Genomic DNA, 14,569 nt, shown 5'->3' on the forward strand with positions numbered 1-14,569 from the left:
AGCACAGCTTGTGGGAGGAATTGAATCTGAACGGTGAGAAATCTCCATTGTGCATGTCATGGACTGGCGGACAAAGAAGATACGAAGAAGACTCGGTGAAATTCTCCGCCGAGATCGCAGGTGCTCAGACTCCCGGCCAAAGTTTCCAGCTTTCGGAAGTGCACACGGTGCGAAACCTAGACCTTCCTCCACAGTCAATGTCGGTGAAGGATCTAACGAAACATTTCCAGCATCTGTCGGGCCTGCCAATCGAATCGTACGTCGCAGTCAAACCACGCATTTTGTTGGGTGTCGACAACGCTAGGTTGGAGTATCCGTTCGATTCCAGAGAAGGGAGTGAGAATCAGCCGACCGCGGTACTAACACGGCTAGGGTGGTTGGTATACGGTCCGTGCTCGGTGTCAGAGCAAACGATGGCGAAAAAAGACGTGACCTACAGTTACCATATCTGTCAGTGTGATGGGCTTCATTCTGCAGTCAAAAATTACTTCTCTCTGGACAGCCTCGGGGTTCAACTTGCTGGGAAACCGCTGATGTCGAAGGACGACGAACGAGCGATGATGTTGCTGCAGACAAACACGATTCTCCAGAATAAGAGATACGAGACTGGCCTACTGTGGCGTTATGAAGAAGTCCGGCTACCGGAGAGCAAAGGCATGGCCCTGAAGCGACATGACTGTTTGAGTAAACGCATGGTTCGAGAACCTGCGCTAGGTAAAGCTCTTCAGGAAAAAATACTGGATTACCGAACGAAAGGATATATCCGCAAGCTTTCGGCGCAGGAAGAAGCAACGTACGCTGGACGCTCGTGGTATCTGCCGATCTTTCCAGTGGTTAACCCCAACAAACCCGGCAAGCTGCGTATTGTCTGGGATGCCGCCGCCAAAGTGGGTAACCTCTCGTTGAATTCATTTCTGCTAAAAGGTCCTGACCAAGTCACGCCCCTTCCACATGTGCTTCAGCGGTTTCGTGAATATCGTACGGCTGTGTCAGGGGATGTTCGTGAAATGTTTCATCAAGTGCGGATGAGACCCAAAGACCAGCATTGCCAGCGATTCCTGTTGGATGATGACGTTCCCGGAGAAGGTCCTTCGACTTACGTGATGGAGGTGATGACATTCGGTGCCAGCTGTTCACCTAGTAGTGCACAGTACGTTATGAAGCGAAATGCAGAACGATTCAGGACTCTATTTCCGGAACGGTGGAGGCAATATGCAAAGGAACGTATGTGGACGATATGCTCAGCAGTGTCGAATCTGAAGCAGAGGCGGTAAAGCTCGCGCAAAATGTGCGATACATACATGCAGAAGGTGGGTACGAAATCCGAGGATGGCTGTCAAACTCCAAGAAAGTAGTAGATTCCATGGGCGAGCAGAGAGCTCCTGAAAAGGATCTAAACAAGACCGGAGAGCTGGTGACCGAGAAAGTTCTAGGGATGTGGTGGAATACGATCAATGACACGTTAACGTTCAAAATCCCGAACCGATGCAGACAGGAGCTGTTATCCGGAGAGCAAGTTCCCACGAAGCGGGAAGTTCTGCGGATTCTCATGTCAGTCTACGACCCGCTAGGACTTCTTGCCAACGTATTGATGTACCTGAAGGTTTTGCTGCAAGAGATCTGGCGCTCTAATATTGGTTGGGACGAGCCGATACCCGACCAGCAGCTGGAAAAGTGGAGAACATGGCTCAGTGTATTGAACAAGGTGAATACAGTTTCCGTTCCTCGGTGCTATCGCACGATGACAACTTCGTCCAGTGAGTTCAACGAAATTCAACTACACGTCTTCGTAGACGCGAGCGAGAATGGCTACGCTGCGGTTGCTTACTTCCGTTTCGAAGAGGACAGCACAGTTGAGTGCGCCTTCGTTGAAGCGAAAACTCGGGTCGCTCCTTTAAAATATGTCTCGATACCTCGATTAGAGCTACAAGCAGCGGTGATCGGAACCCGGCTGGCGAAGTCTATAGGAGAAACCCATCGCATTGGAATCCGAAAACGGTTCTTCTGGACCGACTCAAGGGACGTGCTCTGCTGGTTACGATCCGATCACAGGAGGTACAGCAAATTCGTCGGTGCTAGAGTTGGCGAAATTTTGGAAAGCACTGAACAGGCAGAGTGGCTCTGGGTACCAACAAAGCAGAACGTGGCCGATGATGGCACTAAGTGGCAGCGGACTCCCGACCTATCACCATCAAGCCGCTGGTTCAAGGGACCAGCATTTCTGTGGGAACAGCGGAGCGCTTGGCCTGTTCAGCCGGCAAACCATGGAGAAACCACCTCCGAAATGAAAGTTTCGGTCAACGTCCACGTGGCCGGCGAACCCGTTCTTAACTTCGCTAAATACTCCAACTGGCGTAAACTTCTACGGGTCTCCGCGTACGTTCTCAGATTCATGAAAAACCTTCGAGCTAGACTACAGCGTCAACCACCATCTACCGGAATCCTCAATCAATCGGAGCTATTTGAAGCGGAATGTTGCATTTACCGACAAGCCCAGCTAGACACGTTTGGTGAGGAAGTATCGTCGCTGATCTGTCACAAGGAGGCAAGCGAGAAGAAGGTGATTCCTATTCTTAAAAGTAGTTCACTCTACAAACTTTCGCCGTTCCTTGATGACTACGGAGTACTTCGTATGCAAGGAAGAACTGCTGCCTGTCAATTCATCGATTCAGATGCTGCCCATCCTATCGTGCTGCCAAAGAAGCATCCGGTTACGACACTCGTCGTACAATTTGTCCACCAACGCTATCACCATCTCAACCATGAAAGCATCGTCAACGAACTACGACAAAAGTATCGGATCCCGCAGCTACGAAGTGTGTGCAACAAAATCCGTCGACAGTGTCAGTTCTGCAAGAACGCCCGAGCTCAACCGCAGCCGCCGATCATGGCTGATCTTCCATCGGCTCGTCTAGCAGCTTATTTCCGACCGTTCTCTTATGTCGGGATCGACTACTTCGGACCAATGCAAGTCGTCGTTGGTAGACGAACTGAAAAGAGGTGGGGCGTGCTGATTACATGCCTAGTGGTACGTGCCATCCACATTGAAATTGCACATTATCTCAACACTAGCTCCTGCATCATGGCAATACGGAACTTCGTGGCCAGACGAGGCTCTCCTTTGGAATTCTTCAGCGACAGGGGAACGAATTTCGTCAGTGCCAAGCGGGAACTTACCGAAGCGTTCCGGTCTCTCGATCAAAATAAGCTTATGCAGGAATTCGTGACACCAGTTACCAAGTGGACCTTCTTGCCTCCGAGCAGTCCGCACATGGGTGGAAGCTGGGAGAGACTGGTGCAGTCAGTGAAAAAAGTTTTGAATAACATGCAGCTTCCAAGATCTCCCACCGACGAAGTCCTTCGGAACAGCTTGCTGGAGGTGGAAAATATTATTAATTCGCAACCCCTCACATACGTGCCTATTGAAGACGGTGAAAACGAAGCTCTAACTCCCAATCATTTCTTGTTGGGTTCGTCCAATGGTTCGAAACCTCTCGTGCCATACAACGACAGCATCGCTACGCTAACCAACACTTGGAAAACTTCTCAAATCTACGCCAACCACTTTTGGAAAAGATGGTTACGGGAGTACCTGCCGTCAATATGCCGTCGGATAAAATGGCATTATCCGGTGAAACCAATCCAGATCGACGACGTTGTGATAATCGTGGATCCGGATTTACCACGAAACTCGTGGCCAAAAGGACGCGTTGTAGACGTCAAATGTAAGGACGGACAAGTACGAAGCGCAACGGTGAAGACTACACTCAACGTATACGAACGACCTGTGGTAAAACTTGCAGTTCTGGACGTCGGCGCAAATTCGAGTAAGCAGGAACCAGGACCCTGCGTACTGGGGGGGAGTGTTACGGAATATGCGAACGCGCCTCCGCTCTCAGCAGAACCCCATCGGAACACACCGCCACTGGTACGATTCGGTGGAATGGAGAGCCGTCAAAAAGCGAAGAATATACAACACCAGCAGAAGTGAACATAGTTACGCGTGCTTACACTTCTTTATATTTATGCAGTTAAAAACTAATCTGAAAGCTAGTCGGAGCTTAAATAGTGAATTTAATTAGTTAGTTAGCTGGTTAGCATAAATGATTTAGTGATTTATCAAGGTAAATGAATTTAAAAAGATATTTATTGCTGTTTATTAGTTCGTTCAAAATTTAACCTGAAACTTACACTATGGCACAGATTTTGCCGTATTACTTAAAACCATTAGTTGGAGGTCAAAGGTCAGGGCAGAATCGTTAGTTCAAGGATCCCCAAACAACTACTACCGTACAAGACAGCTTTCCGGACGTTGCGGAATTAAAAGGAAAACACTAAACGTAAGTCACAGAACACATCTAACAGTAGTAGTAGTTATGCTTAAAACTGATGAAAATTTAACCTACAGGGAAAATTTAACAACTGTTAATAAAGTTCGTTAAGTTTACGGAAATTTGTTTACCGCCTCTTGTTGTCGCTTACGGGAACAGGGATTCTGTTCAATGTTTCTATGGAGATTAATTTTATTAAAATTTTAAGCGCAATTTTTGAGAGACTTTCAAAACCATTTTGGCAAAGTACTTATCGGATAAGTCTGAGAAGAGTGTGACGGTCATTCTGAAGAGTGCACAAAGAAAATAGTTAAGAATATTTTAAGAATTTCATAGAGAAAATGGATTGAATTGAGCCAATTCTTTTTGAATTATTACCAATTTAAGGGAGTTGTGGAATTGGAGAGTGATTTATAAGAGATTTCAAGAGGTAATGCTAAGAACTCTTAGAATGTTATTGAAAACGTTTAGATATTTTCAAGATTAATTTGGGGGATATAGAAAAGAAATATGATGAAATTCTAGGATGATTCAAATTGAACTAAAAAAAAAGGCGAAGATATCCTGTGAAGAGTTCCAAGTAAATTCAGACTAACAAAAAATGCATGATCTGGGACGCAGGAAAAATATAAATTCCTGAATTTAGAATCATTGCAAGATCCTGAGACTTCAAAAATGAAGCTATCAGACTTTAATTTTTAGTAATATAATAAAATTATTCTTTGGCATAATGGTCATGCGAATTGTGGAGTTACCCGTAGTTTAGGTAAACTTTGGTTAAGTTCCACGATCTTAGGCTTTGATTCCCACTTCAGCCCGGTGAATTTTGCTTCAACATAAAATTTCCTACTGGTCTGCGTTGTGTGTTGTATGATTTCAAGAATTAAACTGTAAATCTGATCAACCGCAGAGTAATTATTAGAATTATTTAGAACTAACAAAATTTTTAAATTCTGTTACTGCATCACTTAGCAAGGACTACATCGACTTTAAGTTCAAAAAATCCATCCCATCAAATTTCCTTGATTCTTTGCTTCTCATTCTTTTTATAAAAGTTGTAGTTTAAAAATACAATTCGACCCATATTTTCTGCTGTTTTTTACCCACATTTAACTCAATTTTTGAAATGCTGCGTAATGGATATTTGAACTTTTTAGGCACACCGTGTCAATACTTTTCAACTTTTGGTTGATTTTAGCAATGCTAAAAAGTTATTTGCTTTACATAATTTATTTAAACATGTAATTTATAACCATTCTAGTACTTTAAATAAATTCCAGATGCTCATACTGACCTATTTTTACGGGAGATTGGCACATCACTTTGATATCAACAGCATTATGTTAAAAAGAGGATTTTTTGGAGCATTCCAGATTTTTCCAGATTTCATATTTTACCTGGTCCAGATTTTTCTAAAATTACCTGGCAACGCTGCTAACGACGCACATTCCACCACTACACCAGCATACGTACTGCTGCTGTTTTGTTTTCTTTCAATTTGCTGCTTTCTTTCTTCCTTGCTTCTTCGGTTCCTTCCGAGCCTTCCCCTTGGGGCAGGAAAGCTTCCGGTGTCCATCCGCCTTGCACAGAAAATATTAATCTTTGTTGCCATCATAAAATATATTTCCTTTGCGATTGAAGAAATGTAATGACGTGGGGATTTCCCGAGGGATTTCCTTCTTCACATCCATATATACACTGAAACAAATCGACATGTACCGTTTATTGGATCCATCTTATAACATAGCAATGTCAGCATATTTATTCATTCTATGTGATGATTGATAGATTCCATTGGATTATCACTTAAAAACTATGACTGCGATATGGAATGATTTCTATCGTAATTTCACATACTTAGTACTTGATAATACTTTGCTTCGAACGTGGTTAGCGAAGGTAAGAAGTATATGAATATTGTCTGATATATTTCATGGTGAAAAACTGTTGATATGTCATGAGTGGGAACAGACATCTAGAAACTAATGGAAAATCATATAAGTTTGCACTATGAGAAAATTCAGTAAAATATACCTGTTTTCATGATGAATATTGCTCACTAAAATATATATCTTATAAGATAATCATGTATATTTTATTGGAGTTGCTTTTACTGATTTTTGACGTTTGTTGATATGTCGCGTGTAAATAGACATGTAGAAACTATTGGACTGTCATTTAACTTTGCAGTATAGGAAAACATGTATATCTCATTGTAATAGCTTGCTTTGATTTTTGACGTTTAAAGATTGTAAACAGATCTATACCAATCATTAAATAGTCATATAGAAATGCCTTTTAAGAAATCCAACAGCAAGCATTTGTTTTTGCATGTTTTTTTCTGGGATGAATATCACTCCCAATAATTACATCTTACATGATTGTTCTTTATAAATTATTGAAACAATTTTCAACGATGTTAACGTACACTCATTCATATGATTATTGGTTCCAGAAAAGAATGTATTGAGATTGAAAAAAAAATGATTCTACTGTAATATTTACTTTGCTATGATTCTAATTGTAAGCCTTCTACACGGCTAATTCAGATTCCAGCCCTAAGTAGTACTCGAACTTCATGAGCCAGTTCTGTCAAATCATATAATTTAGTCGTTGATTTATTGCACACAGGTGCATTAAGAAAGATTTGAACAAACCACACCACCGAAACGGAACATAAATTTGTCAGTGCTATTTGTCTTCACTCTAGCAAAACGAGCATAAAGTTGCACTACATTCCATGTCGGGAGAGCTGTTCTTACTTCATGCTATTTGAACGAGCTCAATCTTGAAGTCAGCCGTGGCCCAGTGGAATCGAGCACAGACACCGAAAGCATCACACCTCAACAGATCTTGATCGAATCCCAAATCAGCTACAATAAAAAAAAGGCACAACTGTGCTCCCACTGCCTGATGTTTATTTTTCGAATTTATTTTTAGAAATCGATTAAATATATGTGTCAAAAGAAGAAGTAAATTTCATGTTATTTTCACATAAACTTTACTTCGATTGATTTATGACACATATATTATATTGTGGTGAAAAGTATAGCTTATGTGAAAAGTATAGATTAGCTATTATAGTTTATGGGTTTCAAATCCATTTCAGTTAATTATTATAATTTAATCGATTTTCATTTATCATATGACGATCATATAAAAGTTACCAAATTATCAGCATTGTAAATGTATCAGATATTCATATAGAATTTACCTGACACATTTTCAATCATATCATATTCAATGGATTATCTTATAGCGCAAATTTATTAGACTTCCACATAACAGGAATATGTCAAATTCGTTCAGTGTACCGCGTTTCCCTGCACACAAAGAAAAATCGTTGCTAAAATTAAAAAAACCATTGATAGAAATAAAAGTTTGCATTGGTTCTTTTTGGTAGAAAGCGGTTAGCTTTCAAAATGAAAGTCAATACATTATCAAATCAAAAGTTTCTCGATCACTACTTTTAAAAGTTTCAACTTTCAAACTGAATTGTACTAATGTCAAATGAAAAGCATGACAGTGTAAAAATTAAAACTGAATTTTTTTTCAACCTTTTGAAATGAAATGTTGCATTATTATTGTTAAAAATAAACGTTTTCAGTTAAAAAAAACCAGTGTTTTCAATTTAATAACATCGTTTTTCATTTCAAAATCTATTAAAATGTCATTGGTGAAGAAGTAAAAATATAAAACTTGAATAAAAAATTTACTCGATATAACAGTAAAAATAAATTCATTAGGTATGTCGTCTCTTCCCGATACCAAGATGAGCTGATGCTCAACTTGTTCACGCCATTTTTACTCCTCCGATCCACATGAGGGGAACACCGGAACAGACATTGAGGATGGTGTAACGGAATCGGTAACGGGCATTTGGTGTGACATCAATAGCATCGCAACAGCCTTAAGCGAGGAATATTTGGTAGAACATTCTACTGGGGTGAGTGCTGGTCATTTCCAGGAATGAGAAGATGATCGGTTCCACTGAAAATTATAAACATGTTTAAATCAAACTCCTGAAATAAATTAATGCATGATTACTAGATTCTGAATCTATTCCGATGCCCGATATCCGTTAAACTTCGCTATATTTGTCAGCAAATCCATCGAGAGCTTCTAGGAGGATCAGAACTGTTGCGAACCGTCTTCGGAAGCAGCATTCTGGTTACGGTACTGCAAAAGTAAAACGAATGAAAATCATCATCGAACCATTTCCAAAACTTCTCACCTTGATTATTTCCTCCTGGATTGCTTGGATTGGTTCCCTCCGTCTGCCGTGATAATTGCCTCCAATTCGTCGAAAATAAGCTAGCAGAGGCATGCCAGAAACGCGATTCCGGGGGCTAGGAGAAACCGGTGAAAGTAAAGTGTGGGAATCTACTTGTTTTTAGTCGAAAGTGGTGGTAAACATAAGTCCAGTGTTGCCAAAAACTTTGCTCTGAAGAAGTATTTTTGAAAGTACTACAACTTTTATTTTAAAAAAATGCACTTTTATAATTACAAGTCAAAATTGAAAGAAACACTTTTAAATCAAAAAAATAATTTTCATTTTGAATATTTTCGCAGTTGAAACTACGAATTTTGCGAAACTTTTAAATTGAAATTGCATTATTTTTATAGCAACAATTTTTGTTCTTGTATATACCTTAAAGCACAGATCAGTTGGAATTTTCTCCCGGATGATGCGCTTAATTTTTCCATATTTCCCCAGGAATTTATCCAGCTCGTTTCGGGTACCTCTGGTGGCAAGTCATACACACGCACATATTGGATGAATTCACCAGCAGCGACATGCGTACCTTTGCCGTCGTTCCATTCGCACAATGGAAGATTAAATCCTCCGAATTGTATGTCAGAGCATAGAGCATCGCTTCCTCTGATTTGAACTTCATGAAGACTCCCCTTTCCTCACCAATGCGATAAACAGCTTCCATTTCAGCCGGATCCGCGACGAGTGCTTTAGTGAAATTTAAAATCTCTCCGAGGTTTGGTTTAGCATCATCATGGCTGAAGCTAAACTTGATGGTGTTTTTTATTTCACACATCTTGCACCATAGCAACTGCTAGCAACGAACAAAGAGCAACTATATAATAGCGAGTCTCGAAAACAGGGTGGTTCACACCGAAATAAAAAATCGACTGCTGCTGTAGACAGCTGTGAGACAACTTAAGGGCCATAGTTAGGAATACTATTTTGCAGAAAACACTTATTTTCAATATAATCACGCTTATTACCGTTAAATCTTCTATGAATTCAGTATAGTTGACTACACTCATAAAATTCCACACATTTTTATTGACGAATTTCTGTGTAAAATTCCACATGGTTATCATGTGTCCACACATAAACAGAATCCACTCAGAAATACATATGAAATTTATGAGTCAAATGAATATTATGTGTGGTTACACATGAATTTTATGTTAAGAACTATGTGTTCAACACATATATATCATTTGTTTATCACATTGCAAAAATTCATGTGTGGGACACATAAAAATAATCATTGAATTTTTATTAGTGTATGAATGTTAACAAATTAACTATGATTCTGGCAAAACTACTATACATGCACATACACTTAGAAAATAATACCGAAGTCGGTTTAATTTTCTACCGAACTACATCGGTTACCAACAACGAACCGAAGAATTCGTGTAAAAATATGTTTTTAGGCGTATTTTCCGAGTCAAACCCAAATTTCGGTTAAATTTGACAGATAGGAATGAAGACTGAACCGAAAAGTACGGTAAAGTAGCGATATTTACCAGTTCGGTACTTGAAAACCGAGAAAACTCGGTAAACTGAACCGAATATTCGCTAAACTTTCTCAAACGTTAAACTCACAACTTCGGTTCAACTTCACGACGGAAATTTTAACCGAAACTCGGTTTTCAGCTAAACCAAATATCGTCAGCCATTTTTTCTCGCGGGTACGCGTTGTGTTTTTTTTTTTCGCAAGACGTGTTTTTTCGTTAGTGTCACACGGTGAATTGATTTGAAAATGGAAAAACTTCTGGAGGAACTGCATGTTTGATTGAATTCCATGTAGGAGGCATTATCACGACGTGTGAGAAGTTTTTTGTTTCCCTCAAGGGGGTTAACCCTCTCTTTCCCCCCGCACAGCTGAGCCATAATTCTCAAGTTTGTTGTCAATAGTTAATACAAAGCATATTTATGCATTAAAACAACATCTGACAAATATAATATAAATCATGCATCTCATTAAAAAAAACTTGTTTTATTTCTGATTCGAAACATCGTAAGTTTTTGGATTTGAGCGCTGTCAAAAAGAAACGAATCCCGTGATTGCAACCGGTTAGTCGGTTTGTTTGACAGCGTTCGGTAATACTTGGGTAAACCGATGTTCGGTTATTCCTGCTTGAATTGACTTTTTGTCATCCGAGTTTTTTCGGTTAGTTTGACAGGTTGTGGGAAAAGAAACTTTAACGAACACTCGGTTGTTTCTTTTTGAACCGAGAAGACTACCGAGCGTTCAGCAGATAAAAACTCGGTTGTTATTGAACCGAGTTCGGTACTATTTTCTAAGTGTGTGGTTGAAGATGCCAATTTCAAATAACAGACTAATAGCACAAACGAAGTGACAGACGGAGCGGCTCGAAATTTGGTTTGACGCACTTACATTTGAAATTTTCGAGTGTACCTCACGGCAACTCTATCGGGTTAACATTTGCTTACAAATAAACGATGTTGAGCTGTCAATGACTCGCGCTTTTTGGCGGCAATTGTTGCTAAAGATTTCATCAGTCGGTGCTCCTAACCAAAGCCATGGTCATTCGCGACCGAGAAGATATCGTTGTTGGACGCCAAACAGGACCCGCCCGTAAAAAAAAATCCAATAAAAATACAATGATTTTGAATGGAGATTTTTGTTGATTATCATAAAATCAAAACGAAAATCACGGTATATGAGAAATGTACAGTAAAAAAGGGGGGTTGTTAAGCATCTTAACAATAAAAAAACTGATTTTTCTCGAACAAATTTGATCTCATCAAATTAATTTTCATTGAGAATTGTATCTTTTAAAACGAAATTTATTTTTTCATCCGTCCAATAATTTAACAATAAATTTATAATGTGCCCGAAATTCAACCGTAAAAATCATTGTAATTTCGTTATTTTATTATATTTTTTTTTTTCGGGTGGCCATACTCGGTATGCATTTGCTCCTCCGTAGAGGAACTGAAAGCTCTCGACGAGGGCGATCTGAAGAAGGAAAATTTACTCCAAAATCATGCCGAAATCCATCGAATCGATCGCCGTGCTGAAGGTGAGATGGTGAGAATGAAGGAGGATCGGATGAAACCAATTTTGTTCAATTTATTATTTATTTCGGCTAAAGATGCTGTATGTCACGCGTTTGAGCATGATTGCGGTACGATGGTGCGATGCTCTATTCTGGACCGGGCTACTAGACGTGGCAAAACTAGTCATTATACCTGCTACGCGTACCTTGTTACCTGAAGACGAGGAGGGAATCTTCGGATTCATGGAGGAGGACATCAGAAATGAGGAAGCTCGTATCCGAGGACAAAAGTGTTACATCTGCAAGGAACGGTATGCAAACGTTTGGTGTTGCGCGAAGAAGTGCTTCCGTTCATTCCATACGCTTTGTGGGATGCAGAATGAGTGCCTGTCGCATTACGTGGAAACGTTCCAGTCGTGGTGCGATAAGCACGTAGCGCTGGTGGATAAGGTGAAACACTCCGAGACCGAAGCCTGTGGGATTTGCTACGATGATATGGGACCGTACAGGAAGCTGGAATCGATTCGTGACCTGTGCTGTCAGAATGGCTGGTTCCATCGGAGCTACGTGGCACAGTTTGCCCAATCGGCGAGGTACTTTTTCAATTGCCCTTTGTGCAACAAGGACGACTTTAGTCAGCAGATCCATCAGCGTGGCATTTATATTCCGGAAAATTAAGCGAAGCGGCGGAGGTGGGTGAATCGGTATTTGAATACTGAATATTTTATTTTAATTGTTCGAGGGATGCCTCGTGGGAGCTGGAACCGAATGTATTCAACGATCAGTTGGAACGTCCTTCGGAGTGTGACGCTGAAGAGTGTCGCTGTCGGTATGGGCGAGATTACGACGATTGCAAGCGTTGGGATCTGATCCTTTGTGCAACGTGCGGTTCGACTTGTCGCCAAGATCAGTGCATGGAGGTTCCCTCGAAGAACTATGTTTTCACCTTTTGTCGTCCGATTGTCCGAAAGACGCCGGAAGCGGTTTTGAAGCTAGCCGAGGCTTCCCGAAGAGTGGAAGCAGCAAGATGGGGGAAGCCGGTAACGATAGCAGAGAGGGGAGTTCTAGGGGCCGATCTAGTGGCAGACGTCAGATTGAATCGGATGATTCAGATTCTGAAGAGTCAGTTGCATTGACGACCAAACGCAAATCTCAGAAAAGACGAACCGCAATAGACAGTGACGACAGCGATTCCGATCTGGTTTCTACACGAAAGAAACCAACGTCGAAATGACGGCTGTCCACGTCTTCATCTAGTTCTTCCTCGTTCGTTTCTTCGAAACGAAGAAATCAGTCTGGAGGAACTGGTCAAGAAGATTCCACTGCCACGACGAACTTCTGTCGAAAAATTACTTCGAGTCAAACCGGTCGTAAGGCTCGAGAAGCTCAGCTCGGAAAAGATCAAATCGTTGACTTCTTCGGAGAATGAAGACGAAGCATCCTCCGCCGGATCGTCGACCGTGTTCGATTTCAACTATCGTGTGAAGTTAAACAAAAAGCAGGGCCGAAAATCGATGGTAGAATTGCAGCCGATCAAACATGTCATCCGCTCCGACACGAACACGCTAACGGATGCCTCTGTGGAGATCGTGCGTCCCAAGACGCCTGCCCAGAAATCTTTTGGAAAGCAGTTCAAACTGAAGCTTTTTGGGTCGAAAACCGTCCCACGAAAACGTTCCACCAGGTCCGGAGTACGTTACAGCGAAGAAAAGTTGATTTAATTTTAATGACGAACTTGCAGAATCTTCCAGCACTAGTGCACTAAGCAGGTCTTTCCCACGGCGCAATAGATTACTGCCAACGGTGCCACCTCAAGCGGAAATGCGATTCGAGACCGGGTTGACGTTGATGCTCAAAAGCGAGAAAATGTTCCGGATTTCTCTACCCATGCGAATGTCAGCTGGTATCACACTGCTTACAGGTACTGAGGGAGAACCTTCCAAAACTTCTAGTGTTTGGACTGGTGGTATGGCACAAAGAATGCACAATGCACCACGAACCGACGGAGAATCGTATGTGCTGTGATCAATGTGATTGGTGAGGCAGAAGGAAACAAGCCAGCACTTGCATTATCACGACGTTCTTATGCATAATCTAGTGTGACGAAACGTTGGATCATGCGTAAGAACACCGTGAGAACGACAGAGTCGACTACATTCCTTCTGCCGCACCTATAGTAACGCACACGGCTCCCGCGCTGACTGTTCCTTACTTTCTCACTCTAAACAAAATTTCCTTCGATGAGTGAGAAAACAGCACCCCGTCAACACGAGCAAGGACACGAGTTGCCAGATCATTGCACACAAAACCAACTTGAATTAATTCAAAACAAAAATACTAGCGAACCTGGCGGTGAGGGGCGGAAGGTGGACTAAAATTCTATTACAGAGAACCACATTATTTTAATTCATTTCTTCGGAGAAAGTCGTCTGTAACTTCGTTTGTGGTATTAGTATTCTTCTTTGTATATACTATTGTGCAAGACTTATTTCTGACATACCAAGAATAAATTTTGACAACCACCTTCTCGAAAATAGGAAGATCAACAACAGAGGGATTTTTGAACATCTTAATTGATTTTCGAAGCGTCAAATTTATAAAAATTCACCAAATGGAACAGTGGAGTGTTTATATATAATTACTAAACGAGGTATATTTTCACCCATTTTTGAGTTGTTTGAATTTGCGTGTTAACAGTGCATCCAAATCACGAACGCGTTCCTTCAATCTTCGAAAATTCATTTCAGATTATCTGTCAAATCCAACAATTGAAAAGAGCCTATAATTTTTTTGAAAACAAAAATTTGTAAGCCCTTTCCTTGCTAATCGAAGGCCGCCCACGTAAATCAATGGCATCGTCTTATAGGAAAAAGTTGCCCCTACCCGATGATGCTGGTTTTTGCGTAAGCAGCCTACGCTTTGCAATAAAAGGACTTACAAAGTTTTGTTTACAAATGCTGATA

At 41.0% G+C, this 14,569-nt stretch overlaps 1 protein-coding gene and 1 pseudogene across 1 annotated transcript; both read left to right on the top strand.

The window, feature by feature from the left end:
- Positions 1–1,363: 1,363 nt before the first annotated feature.
- LOC135713914 (uncharacterized) lies at positions 1,364–3,991 on the top strand. Its single transcript, XM_065237135.1, has one exon. The coding sequence runs from the start codon at positions 1,364–1,366 to the stop codon at positions 3,989–3,991; it is 2,628 nt and encodes an 875-aa protein (XP_065093207.1).
- A 7,735-nt stretch (positions 3,992–11,726) lies between these two features.
- LOC135713915 (pineapple eye protein-like) lies at positions 11,727–13,327 on the top strand (annotated as a pseudogene).
- The last annotated feature ends 1,242 nt before the right edge of the window (positions 13,328–14,569 follow it).

The sequence above is a fragment of the Ochlerotatus camptorhynchus genome, unplaced genomic scaffold (assembly GCF_037179485.1).
Source record: "Ochlerotatus camptorhynchus isolate MF236.1 unplaced genomic scaffold, CSIRO-AGI_Acam_v1.1 ptg000592l, whole genome shotgun sequence".
Lineage (NCBI taxonomy): Eukaryota > Metazoa > Arthropoda > Insecta > Diptera > Culicidae > Ochlerotatus > Ochlerotatus camptorhynchus.